The sequence below is a fragment of the Cinclus cinclus genome, chromosome 8 (assembly GCF_963662255.1).
Source record: "Cinclus cinclus chromosome 8, bCinCin1.1, whole genome shotgun sequence".
NCBI classification, from domain to species: Eukaryota; Metazoa; Chordata; class Aves; order Passeriformes; family Cinclidae; genus Cinclus; species Cinclus cinclus.
Window position 1 is genome coordinate 7043265 of NC_085053.1, and position 12706 is coordinate 7055970.

Genomic DNA, 12706 nt, shown 5'->3' on the forward strand with positions numbered 1-12706 from the left:
TGTTTCTCTCTAAAGTGTAATGAGAGTAGATAATGGAACTCTTTCTTGTAGGACCAAGAGAGCTGGAAGTGACAACCACAAGTTTATATCCATCAATCCCTTCCTCACTCACTCTCTCTGGTGAAGACCATTCTAGATTTTGCTTCTTAAAGAATTGACCATTAGGGTTAATCATATTACCAGTTTCAAAAGGGGAGGAAAAACCCCCATACCTTGTTTTTTTGAAGTTGCAGTCGCTTCTGTGACTTCTTCTGGTTTTCTTTCTCACTGCTGTCCAGATTTGCAAATTTGGATGTTGCTTCCTGTGAGGTGAAAGAGAATTAAGGGCAATTTATGGAGCATCCAAGTGGTAAACTGACAACTACATGCATACAAAATAGTAAATACATTTAACCAGACAAGCCAGCAAAAGATACTGGCTGTGCAGACACGTCTGTGTCTACATACATGTTGATTTCCTGGGACTCAGATGCTGTTTGGGAATTTTGGACAAAATCACACAAGATTTATGGGAATTGTGAGGGAGTTTTTCTGCAGAACGGCTCTGGCCAAAGCCAAGTGCTGCTGAAAAACTCTTGGGAGTTTAAATCAGAGAAGCTCAGACATACTTCAGGTGTCCAGATACTCTATCCCAGCACTCCTGATGTCAGGATTTCTGATTAATTCCCTAATCAGGCCTGCTACAAGTAAACATCTTATGTAATGCTTTGTTGTTTTCCTTATACTGCAACGCCAAGATCCAGGGACTGTGGCTTACAGACTAATCCAAAACCATGCAGGAAATTAAAGGAATAGGTTTCCATCTCCACAACTCCAGCTTTTCTATGAATGGATGAGATATTTCCCTGGATGCACAGGGGATGTTGGAATTACATGTTTCTTCCAGTGGTTGCATAGATGTGTCACAAATCATTATCAGTGTTCAGGAGGAGAGAACACTGCTCCCTCTCCATGCCACCCCATCTGTTTTCAGTTATATTTTGTTTGCTCGACACCTGGATTTGCAGGATGGACAGGCAAAGTCAAACATGGCTTCCCTAACAGGGGCTATTTATAGTGAAGGAAAACTAAGTCTTTGAGGATTCAGTGGATATTAATCCTCCAAATGGTCCAAGATGAAAAGTAAAGGAGAGGCTCTAGTTATTCTGTGGGATTTTACTCCTCTCATTGCTTCCAAAATGTTTTTCAGATTTGCTTAGGGCAGCTAGAGGGTGATTTACTGGGAGCCAGAGGTTAGGGCTCAGTTAGAGTTGTTTTGTCTTTTAATACTTAGTTAAATAGGCTGTTCTGAACATACCTTTTTCCTCTATGCTTATTATGGTCTCATTTGCTATGAAATTTACCTACAGATGTTGATAAATGGATGACAGACAAAACAGACTGAGAGATGTGAATGTGTTCATCCACCATTCCTGAGCAAAACAGTATTTCAAATCCTAAGGCAAGGGGCTGAGGGACAAATGCCAGACTAGCTGGACAGAATTGCCAAAGAATGAAATAGTTAGCAAGTTTATACGAACTTTTTTATGTAAACAGAAAAAAACCTGCCACAAACATTCCTTAGTTTTTGCAGAACATAACCTTTCCCTGCCATTCTTCCTCACCCTCTTCAGGCTCCTGAGCTTTCTGGGGTTCACCCAGGAGAGTGCATAAGTCAAGTTGCTCCACACAGAGCCTGCTTTGTTGTCCATCTGGCCACACACAGAGTGGGAAGCCTGTTCCTTCAAAATTCCCAGCTCTGCTTCCTAGTTCTAAGAAAGGTACAGGATGGTGGGATAAACATTTTGGATTGATTCCTCAGCTGAAGCTGTGGCATTGTTCCAGTGACTTCATGGGCTGAGGGGCTGCAAGAGCTGCTGTCCACCCAGATCATGCTGCCAAAAGCTGCTGGTTGTAGCTATCCAGGCTAAAAGCTACTGATTCTTGCAGGAACAAGGAAATCAACTCTCAGCCCAGCAAAAAGTTCAGGTTTTACAGCCTGCTCTTCCCTAAAGCACCATGTAAGATCCTTGAGGAAGAGATGAGCTTTGGCAGCTGGTTTCAAAAAGAGTTAAACCTTAGATTTCATTGAGCTCACATGTTTTAAATTCACACTGGTTCTCACCTTCATCAGCAGCTCCCTACTTGTCAGATAATTGTCATGGTCTGAGAAGATCTCAGACAGCTCTTCATACATCAGTAGGATGTCCCTGCACAGGAGAAGATTAAATCATTAATGTCATTAGCAAACACTCTAAAATCCAATCAAGTTTCTTTCTCATCAGTCATTAACAGTTCAACTTACAAAAGATAACAGCACCAAAATGCATCCAGTGAGATGCTGCACATCTCCTGGGAGCCTTGGTGGGATATTCTGGTATCCCGGTAAAGTTGGGCCTTATCTGACAGCAAAGAATCACCATCAGCTGCCCCTGGGCAGGCCTTTGAACTGTCTGTGCAGTGAGAGAATGGGTCAGGGATACAAAGCAACAGAAAAACAGCTGAGAGGGAACCCAAGTTCTTGATTTTTGCGCTATTCCATGCATTCTGGAAAGCTGGAAGCATTTAAGTGTAGGAATAGTTTTTTGCCCAACACTATAAACACAAGATAGGCAATATTTTGATCAGAAACACAGGTTAACAGAAGGAAAATTCGACTTCCGTGGGGAGGAAATACAGAAGGATACTGCCTAGCAGAGTGACATTTTCATTTATCAAAGGCAAGGAAATCTGGTTTCCCCAAACTGAATGAGCAGAACACCATCTTTTCTAGACAGCAACTTCTGGCTTCTGTGGGGCAGGCAGTAAGTATTATTAACACAGTAAAGTGCTCCCCTGGAAGAAATATTATCTTCAGTACTGGATTTTATTGTTTGAAAACATATTTTATATAAATCTCAACACCAGGAGAAGAGTTGGGAGGATTTGTAGCAAGCTGGATCTCCTCAAACTTCAAGGGTGAGAAGAAAACAAGCAAAGAATGTGGTGACCTGGGAGTGGTGAGCATGAGCTGGGAGAAAAGCCAGTGCCATAGTTCTTCTAGAAAGATTGTGAAAGACTCAATATGCTAAAAAGGAGAGAATCCAGTATCCCCAAGAGCAGATTTTCTCCTCAACAGGAAAGAGGAACTCACAGGAAGGGTCTGAGCCTCCCAGGAATGGGAGGTTTTTCTGACAGGACCCATGTCAGTGCAGGAACAGAACAGAAGAGTGAGATGAAAAGAAGGAGCACTGAGCCCTGTGGCCCTTGGGAACTGAGGGTGAGGCTTACTTTGAAACACACATCCAGGTGGTCTTCAGCCGATAGATGGAGTTGGACTGCAGCGCTGAAATTATGGCCCTCAAGGAGGAAAAGTTCTTCAGGATCCTACATTCCTGTGAAAGGAGCGGTTGGAAACACAGGAGCATTAAATGTCAGCACTACACAGACCTTAGTGCTCCTCTCTGAGTCCTGTCATGCCTGCTACACATTCTCACTGCTGAGCAGCAGCTGTGCAAATACTGAGCATCAAAAATACCACTGCCCACTCCAGCCACCAAACATTTCACAAGCTTTGGCATTTAGATCTTGTTTTCCTCACTTCCATGTATTTGTGGTGTCACAGCTTCCAGTTCTCCAAGTAAAAATAAAAGTGCAACTGAGCCCATGAAGCCATGGCAAAAGGCACAAAGGTTATACATCTTTAAAAGCTCTTTACAGTTACCAATCCCTTTTACCCCTTAGGGATAAAACCAGGCTTTGCCTCTTTATATGTGGTGTTTAAAATGTAAACCCTCAATCATTTCAATGTCAATTAAAAATAAAGACATGCAAAGGAATAACCTGTTATTCAAGTATGTGCACACTGTTAAAGAGAAAAACCTTCCCAGCTTTTTCAGAGTTGGGATAAAATCTGAACAGAGACTGGTTCATGGAACATTTCTTATGCAGCTAGTCTGTGACTTGGGTGGAAAAGGATAATTAAAAACTCAAAAAAGTAGCAGAGATTCCTCATAAAGCAGAGGGCAGCAAGAGGGAAAGTCTGGTCTGTGATTCCTGGCAATCTTTTGGTGGCTCGAGAACAAGAGCTTGGATACCACAAACTTCAGCACAGGTGTCTGTACATGCAAATCCAGCAGACAAAACACCTGTCAATCTGACTGCTGCATGGAGACAAGAATGTATTCAAACTCCAATTCTGCTTATCAACATTTTTAGGAATCTGATTCTTACCCTAATAATGCTTATTATGTAAAGGATCCTTACAGTGAAAATAGACAAGATTTATTTCCTTTGTAGGACAGAACAAATGTAAGGCAACCTCAGCATAAGAAAAAGCCAGACCTTCATATATCAGCATCTCTGGTTTAATGCATCTCTAATGAGTTGCATTAGAAGTGACTGAACAGCTAAGGAGAGTACAAGTTCTCCCTACAAAAAACTGTGCTGATCAGGAGACTGCATTTATCAAAGTGTGGCTTAAGCAGGGAGCCTGGGCCAACAGCACCTGAAGCAGGTGGACATTTGGGTCAGATAAAGACCAAGTTCAAGATCATAGGGCAGGACTCACTAGACCTGAAAGCTATTTTTGCATGGTTTGGGGCCAAAAAAAGCCACATAACAGCTCTTCTCCAGAGACTGACATGTTAAAGAATGAGAACTTTTTCTTCAACCTAAAATTCAGGTTGGGTAGAACAGAAATTTAGAGGCACAAATGATCAGCTTTTCTTCTTTCTTCCCAGTGTAACAGGAGCTTGAACTGGAAGATCCAATTTGGAACCATCTTGACTTAACTGCACACTGTATAATTTAGAGCACAGTAGGAATTTCATTTAATATTGGATTTAGTGTTCTCAGTGATTCAATTGACTGCAGAATAAACTTGAGCAAGCTTTCATTTGCATGTAAGAAGACTTCTTAAGACTGGTTTTAATAACTTTGTTTCATGCTGCATCCTTCACAGAAGGAAAACCAGAAAGAATCCTGTGCAGAAACAGCTTTGATTTTAAAAATTTTAAGCACAACAGGACATTAATGATTTCATTTTTACTTTTTATTTTTAAAGAAAATACTGTTTGAGTGAAACTGACTGCTCTGCTCAGGAATCTTAGATCTAGGTGGAGCAGAGGGCTGTCAGCAGAGAAAGTATTATCTTCTGAACCAAGAAAATGGGTCCAAAAGTCATGAAGATACAACAAATGTGGAACTCCATGCTGTAAGTTTAGTTGTCAGTGAATAACTGTAGTTTAATGAGTGGATTATTTTCTCATTCAGGCACCTAACTATTCAAAACACTCATTTGCATGCACAAAGCAAGCAGCTTTCTTCAGAAGTGGGCAGCTTAAGTAGATGTACATGTGCTGTACATGTGCCATTATTCTGCAGAGTGAGCACATACATTTTTCATCTGTTTCATGCTACAACTGGAACATTTAATGAATTAAGTAAAGGGAGAAACACAGAAGGTATGAATTAAGTAAAGTGAGAAGCACAGAATCAGCAGGGATGTAGAACAAAGTTCTCCATCCACGGAGTGAGTGGGATGAGGGCAATGCCTTTCCTGACTTCCTCAGGCCTCCCTTCTGCCATGGGATGATGATAAAGTTCTGTCCAGCCTGCCCCAGGAAGAAGGCCCCTTTAGCTGGTGCCCTCTGCGACTCAGATCTGCATGTAGAAACTGGAAATTGAACTTCCTAACCTCTTCACACAGGCAATAAAACATCTATCAGATGATGATAAAAACAGGCAGATCTAAGTGCCACAGGAGAGGTACAAGACCTTCCCCATACCAGCTTCCTGAACCATGCAGTTGCCAGAGTTCAGGTGCCAGGACTGAATGCTGCCTCTGGAAGCACAGAAATTGCCAAGGTTGGAAAACCTCTGCCTTCAGCTTTTTCTGACTGTTCCCTACAGCTCAAGAAGAATCCATGTGATTCTTACAAGTCAATACACATCCACATGGAAGTGTTTTAAATGGTCCCATTTATTGCCAGCTGCCCAGTGCTCTGAGGGGAATTGGGAAGGTTACAGTAAAATATTAAAACATAAGAAATTAGCAAACTAGAGTTATGTAAAGCAGGCATGGAAAAAAACCCCTTCTTGCAAAGATTAGGAAAAACATAATAAAAACGTGGAATCTGCTACAAGATCCTCTTGGAAGCTGTGCTGAGGCACATGGAGGACAGGGAGGTGATTCCACATGCTGGTGAAGTCTTGCCTGCCAGGCCAGTGGCCTCCCATGATGGAATGACTCCATCAGTGGACATTGGAAGAGCTACTGATAACAGTTATTCGGACTTCGCTAAAAAAGTTTTGGCATGTATCAACCCCATTTCCATGGTGGGGAAGAACTGAGGGGAGGAAGGGCAATATTCATTTGGTATCACCAAAAAATCAGTTAAAAATAGAAAGAATTAGAGCTGAGATGGCCTGGGACCACTATGTACTACCCCCTTCTCCTCTCCCAACTCCTTCACTCCAAGGCACCCACCCAAAAAACATTAAACAGAATAAATGCTTTACATGTGCAATATGAATCCACTTCTCAATGATCTTGGCTCTCTGCTGGATTTTGAGCTCCCTGGTCCCCAGGATAGTGCTGATGACACATTTGGTGACTGCATTGAATTGAGTGATGGTGGCTCTGACAGTTGGAGCCAGGTTCTTGTTTTCCTTCTTATCCCTTTGAGACCAGATGGATCCCAAACAGTGGTAGGGCACAACTCTTCTGAAGAGCATCTAGAGTGAAACAGAGGTGTGGTAAGCCAGCAGGTTTCTCCTAAGTCTCTTTTATCCACAAGAAGAAATACAGGTTTAGAGGACAAACTTTAAGTACCATATTAGATTCAGATAAAGTATTGGTTCTCTCTTAGTTTAAAATGTACTTTGGCATACTCTGTATAGGATTGATGCCCCAAAAGAACTGTCAACTAAACAATACTGGGAAAATAAGGGACACCTCTATATCAGCTGTATAACCAAGATAATTTTTCAGTATAATGATATTTAGAAGGGAATTGATACTGACAAAGCAAAATCTGAGCATTACAGTCCAGAGTACCTACACATCTTTAAGCCAGTAATATAGTTAAAACATGCTATTTCTCAGTGCCAATAACTTCTGCAAAAGAGGCTACACATTAAAAAAAACAGCAAACAAACAAACAAAAAACCCACACACTCAAAAAAAAAAAAAAAAAACCACCTTCAAAATGACAAGGCAAAAGGAAAAAATCCCAGTGACTGGAACAGCTGGGATAACCACAGAGCTGTATTCTGTGTCCCAGCAGAAGTCCTGTTCTGGAACCATATACTTAAAGCAATGTAACTTAAAAAAAACCTTACTTTTTATGAAGTTATACTATATGCAACACTCTACATACCACATCCATGTATGTCAACTGTTCTGCCACAACATGGTCTTGAAAAGAGGAGAATTCTTCTGGATTGCTGATTTCCAGTTCCTCTCCATCAACCAGGTCACTGGAGGAAGTGCTACAAAACCCATCTGGTCAGAATGGAAAACAACTCAGTTAATTAATACAGCAAACAATGAATCAAAGCAGGTGTTTATTTTGCAACAGCACTGTATTACAGCAGAACACCCCAAGGGCCCAGCCTGATGTAATGGCCCCAGTGCGCCATTTGAGTGAGAAAAATGACCAGAAGATTAAATTGGCAAAGGAAAGGTGGAATAAAAAGAAATAGAGAGAACAAATCTTAGCAGAGAAATGGCTTGACCCATTTGCTAACTATTTTGCTGAAAGAAAAAACATCACCATCACCCCATCAAAAATCCCTTACTGACATTGCAGAGTTTTGTTATTCTACTTTTCGTATTTATAATCTGAAAAAAACCCTTCAAACTACAAAGGCATGAGGCTTCAGTTATACCCCCAAAATACTGCATTAGGAATTCTCTTCTATCCAAAAATAAAAGAAGATACCAGATTTCCTGGCATGCTTTGTGGCTTCATGGGCTATATTGAAGATAGTTTATTCCAGCAGCCTTTACCTTCTTCTCTCAGGGACTTTTTCCCAGGAAATAGAATACAGTGAGCACCTACAATAGTCTGCTGAATGATTCTTCTAAATGTCCACTGGGCAGCAGAAAGGAGGTGAAAAGAGCAGAACTGTCCTCAGTGAGGGAGCTGACCCAGTGCAGAACAGAAAGGGTTCCACAGCTGCTGCCATGTCACCTTTTGGCTCCCAGAAGTTGGGAACAAAAAGTTCAAACACCAAGAAATATGCCCTTGTTTCCCATGGTAGAGGAGGAACTCAAAAAGAAACTCCTTGAATACAGATCCTAATTCCTTTTACTGTAAGGCAACAGTAACTCCATAAGGAGGGAGAAAAAAATAGGGACTTGTTGAAGACTAACAAGCGAAGTACTGAGTTTACTAGTGGTAAGATTTCATTTACAGAAACAAAGAGTGTTATGCAAGACTTCATATCCAGTTAAAGCAGAGCATTAAAGCAACAACAGCAGATAATGTGATAGAGAATAATTATTCTTCAAAATACTTCATTGTTCCTTCCTCCAGTAATTAACAGAACATAATCACTAATATAAATTGTTACAGTTTTGATGTAACAAATTATGTCTACAGGCCGATTTCCATCTGTACATTTGAATTGCACAATTTAATGGTAGAACTCAGTGGGGTAAATGGAGATCTCTGTTGTAGCACTACTTTTCTGTGGCTGTTTTGTAACAATTTGCATAATTAAATGGACTTGGACTGGACTGCTACAAGAATCTCATTCCTTTTGACTTTGTAAAACCTCCTTTTCCTTTTGGTTCTTGAAATTCAACTGAAAATCCTCACTGCTGAGCTGCAGCCCTACCCAAAACCTTGCAACATGCTTAAAACAAGGTCCTGAAGCACAGTGTAAATTTTTCTCTTCTTTTTAAATCCCTCCTTTTCTCCTTCATAAACGTGTAAGCACTCTTTTCCCTACTCTCCAGCAAGCTAGAATCCTCTTGTACTCATGTATCTTACTATCTTAGGACCCTCTGATCCACTCAGCCCTCTCAAAGTCTGACTGCACGCAGAGCAAGCACGTGCCCCTCCTGACCCTGCAGCCTCTGTCTCTCCTTGTTTTGCTTGCTCAACCTGCAAGAATTGAGGCCAGAAGCAGCTTTTATCTTCTATCTGGTACTGCAGTGTAATCTACTGGCATGGCTGATGGCAGCACAGAACAGAGGTTTGATTACCCAAATCAAGCTTTAGGATTATGTGGGAAATGGAAAGATAGAAACTTCCACAGATACCAAAGTGTTTGATTTACAGCCTTGGAAGAAGCTTAGATTGATGTAAAAGTAGAGTTAGACAGACATTAAGCAGAAAAATTATAAACTTATGTTTCTACAGTTGAAAGTAAGAATATGCCTTAAGTAAGTAAGAAACTATTAGATAAGATGGTGAAGGGTTTGTAGTGTAGTAATGTAATTGTATAGGGTAAGCTAAGAGTTCAAGTGTTATAATAGAAGTACACGTGTGTACATGTGACAGTTGTTCATTGGTTAAAAGTTTATGCAGTGCAGCAGAATTAAGTAAAGGTTAGAAAAGCAAAATAAACTTTGTAGCAACCTTCTGTTAGATTAAAAAGTTATATATTGCCTTGTAATGAAGAAACTCATGACTACTTTTTGAACTATGGCTGAATTCTTGCTTCTTGAAATCTCACGCCTTGAGGCTGATGTAAATCGGAGCAATAAATCATCTTTAGCATAACTGTAATCCCATCCCTTCATTAAAGCAACGGTAATAGGATTAGAGCCCAAATTTCAAAATTCAGAACCCAGCAGGAATGCTTTGGGACAGCAGTCATCAACAACGATTGCAGAAGATCTATCAGGAATTTTGAAAGAAGATGTAAAAAGACAGAGCTCTGATAAAAGTAAGGCAATCCTAAAATTCTTCTTTGCAGACCCCACAGCTTAATTTCATTGTCCTCTTCTTATTTTACTCTAATAACCAACCTCTATTCTGCCACAATTTAGAAAATGTTTAGAAATCATTCCTATTGGCCCACCTGTGACTCAAAAAAGAACATTTTCAGCTGTCACTTGAGGAAACAAATACAGAAGCAGGGCTGCTGGGAACTTCTGTTCACCCTGAAGAACAGATGAACCCAAATACAGTTCTCATGAGTTTTCCTGGTTTGAGCTGGGGGAAGCCAGCCCAGGAAATGTCAGCACTAGTGACATCTTAGCCATCCTGTTCCCTTACCTGTGCTCAGTAAGGGCCTGGGCTCTGGACATTGCTCTTTTTCTGTTAATGACTGAGTTATTTTGGCATTTCACAGTATTATTCATTAACATGGTATTTCTGGAGCATCCGGCAGACATTACTTTCATGGAATGAAAGTGTTTTTTTTTTCCTGGCATTTCCTTTATCATTTATGGCATAAATTATTCCCTCCCACCCCTCTACCAAAGCTGGAAGTTGATTCCAGTTCTCATTCACATCCTATGTGAGCTCTCCCCACTTCCCAGCTCTGCCACAGGAAGCTTTCTGCCCAGGATATGGGGATGTGTCAGGTTTGTGTGACTACAGTTCGCTATTGTTCCAGCAGACTGTGACCCCCAATAACGTAAGATTTTCCTCTGTCCTTGGATACCAGCAGCCAGCCACTCCAATAGGAAAAAACACCCACAGGCACTTCCTTTGACAAGAAGGTAAGTAGGAAGAAAAGCTGCAGGACAAAGCTTGTGACTCAAGCTGTATTTTGTTGCAGCTCTGTATTCTGTTTTTTGTTTGTTTGGGGTTTTCTGGGAGGGGGGAGAGGTTGATTGAGAAGCCCAGCCAGAGAGCAGCTGTGTGTTTTAACTGAGTGGCATGGGAAGTGTGCTGACAATTAACCAGCTGGCTGCTGCAGCAATCTCAAAGCTTTGGCTAAATATTAGAGAAGTGTTGAATTTCCCAAGCCACCCCAGGATGAGCAGACATAGGCACATCACACTGTAACACTATTTCATTCCTTAAAAAAATAAATAAAATAACAAAACAAAACAAACATACAAAAGACACTGGTGAGCCTCACAATACTATTGATAAGCATGAGAGGTGGTGAAATGTACTGCACATAAATCCCTGGGGCATACTATGGTCTGGGAGGGCAGAAAGAAAGAAGGGAATGGTAACTCACCAACAGCTTCTACTTCTTGGTTCTGAAACTGCTTCAAGAGGTTCTGCACCCTACTCTCCATGTCAGAATTGGGCATATTGTTCTTCAGATAATCCAGCAACTTCAGCAAACACATGTAGTCAGGGGGCTCCCTGAAATCCTCCGAGCACTGATCAAGCCAGGCCCTTAAGACTGATGCTATTTCACTACAAGCAAACAGAGAAAACACAGTGTTGCATCCAGGTGGAAGTGAATATACCTGTATCCAACAGAACAACAAACATTCACAGCCCAGCTGAAGTATCTGTGCTGAGCTGTACCACAGCCATGTTTAACAACCACCAGACATAACACGCACCATCAACAGCACAACTTAATTTCTTCATTCTGTCCTGGGCCACTGGGAAAAGCTCAATGTTTGCTCCCTAACCACTCCCTGGGATGTTGTGGGAAAATAGCAGGGAGGAAACAAGGTATTCATGGCTACTTCCCAGTGGAAATGCTAAATCAAATACTTCCTCTGGGGCCTTTCATCAGCTGTAGAGTCTGGGGACCATACTGGACCTGAATATCCCTCCATGCCATGTTCCTCCTTATCTACAGTCTTGGTACAAAGCCTGCCTGCTCATGAAACTGTGGCTTTCATTGAGGAAAAAGGAGACAATCCTGAGCCTAACTCCCACATGCACGCAGCAAGTGGGATTGCCACATCTTGGAGGATAGAACCCTCACTGCAGCACAAGGCTGCCCATGCCAGAGCCAGCCTGGGAGTGCCAAGAGAGCTGAGCCTAGGAGACACAGTGATCCTGCTAATCTTAGTGATTAAAAATGTATCAGCAGAGTCTTTGTTTCATCTTCAGCACAAACTAAGGAGGGGCTGTCAAATTACAGCACGCAAAAAGGGTGTCCTGCTCATGCTGGCAGAGCAGGAAAAGGATGGTTAAGGAGTTGTAGGACCACTGAATCTTGTTCAGGGAAGTTACCCCAGACTTTCTTAGATACATGCAGCTAAAATACCATCCCATGGACAATCCTTCTGGGATGAAGGGAAAGCAGAGCTGATGACTCGGTGTGATTTACACCCTTCATGAAGCTGGGGGGAGGGAGGGGAAGGGATCTGTTTGCTTTTCCTGATTTATGTAGGTTTTCATCCACACCCATCTACTAGATTGGTACTTAGATACTGCACAATATATGCTTGTGGGAAAGCCCTTAGATCTTATATTTGCATGGACTTATCATAATTTCAACTTGATTTTACAAGAAAATAAGACAGTTTAGGCTATGGTTTTCCAGAAATAATTTGCAATGTTGTTGACAATTTTCAACTCAGTGTAGCAAAAATAGAAAATTAAAATTACTAAAAAATAATCACTTTTCTTAAAACTTTAAGCTCCTTATTTCAGAATAAAAGGCACAATACACACTTAAACTTCCTGAGAAAAAGGCCCTGAACCTTCCATGTCTCCAAAATCACTCCTGCATCTCAAGTCTCTTCCAGCACAGAAAACTCCCTATTGGAGCTGTGTACAAATACTGGCACATTCCTGCTGCAAGCTGGGAAACCATAGCAGTCTCTGGTTAACTCAGCTGCTCTGCAGCATCCAAAATAAAC

The 12706-nt window shown here is 41.4% G+C and overlaps 1 protein-coding gene across 1 annotated transcript in view; it reads right to left on the minus strand.

The window, feature by feature from the left end:
- Nucleotides 1-12706, minus strand: part of RGL1 (ral guanine nucleotide dissociation stimulator like 1) — a 53280-nt gene that overhangs the window by 6815 nt on the left and 33759 nt on the right. The window contains exons 5-10 of the mRNA XM_062497054.1: nt 11113-11297; nt 7341-7465; nt 6481-6696; nt 3250-3353; nt 2105-2189; nt 213-302 (exon numbers count right to left, since the gene is read on the minus strand). Coding sequence (XP_062353038.1) covers nt 213-302; nt 2105-2189; nt 3250-3353; nt 6481-6696; nt 7341-7465; nt 11113-11297 — 805 coding nt within the window. The remainder of the gene's footprint in view (nt 1-212; nt 303-2104; nt 2190-3249; nt 3354-6480; nt 6697-7340; nt 7466-11112; nt 11298-12706) is intronic.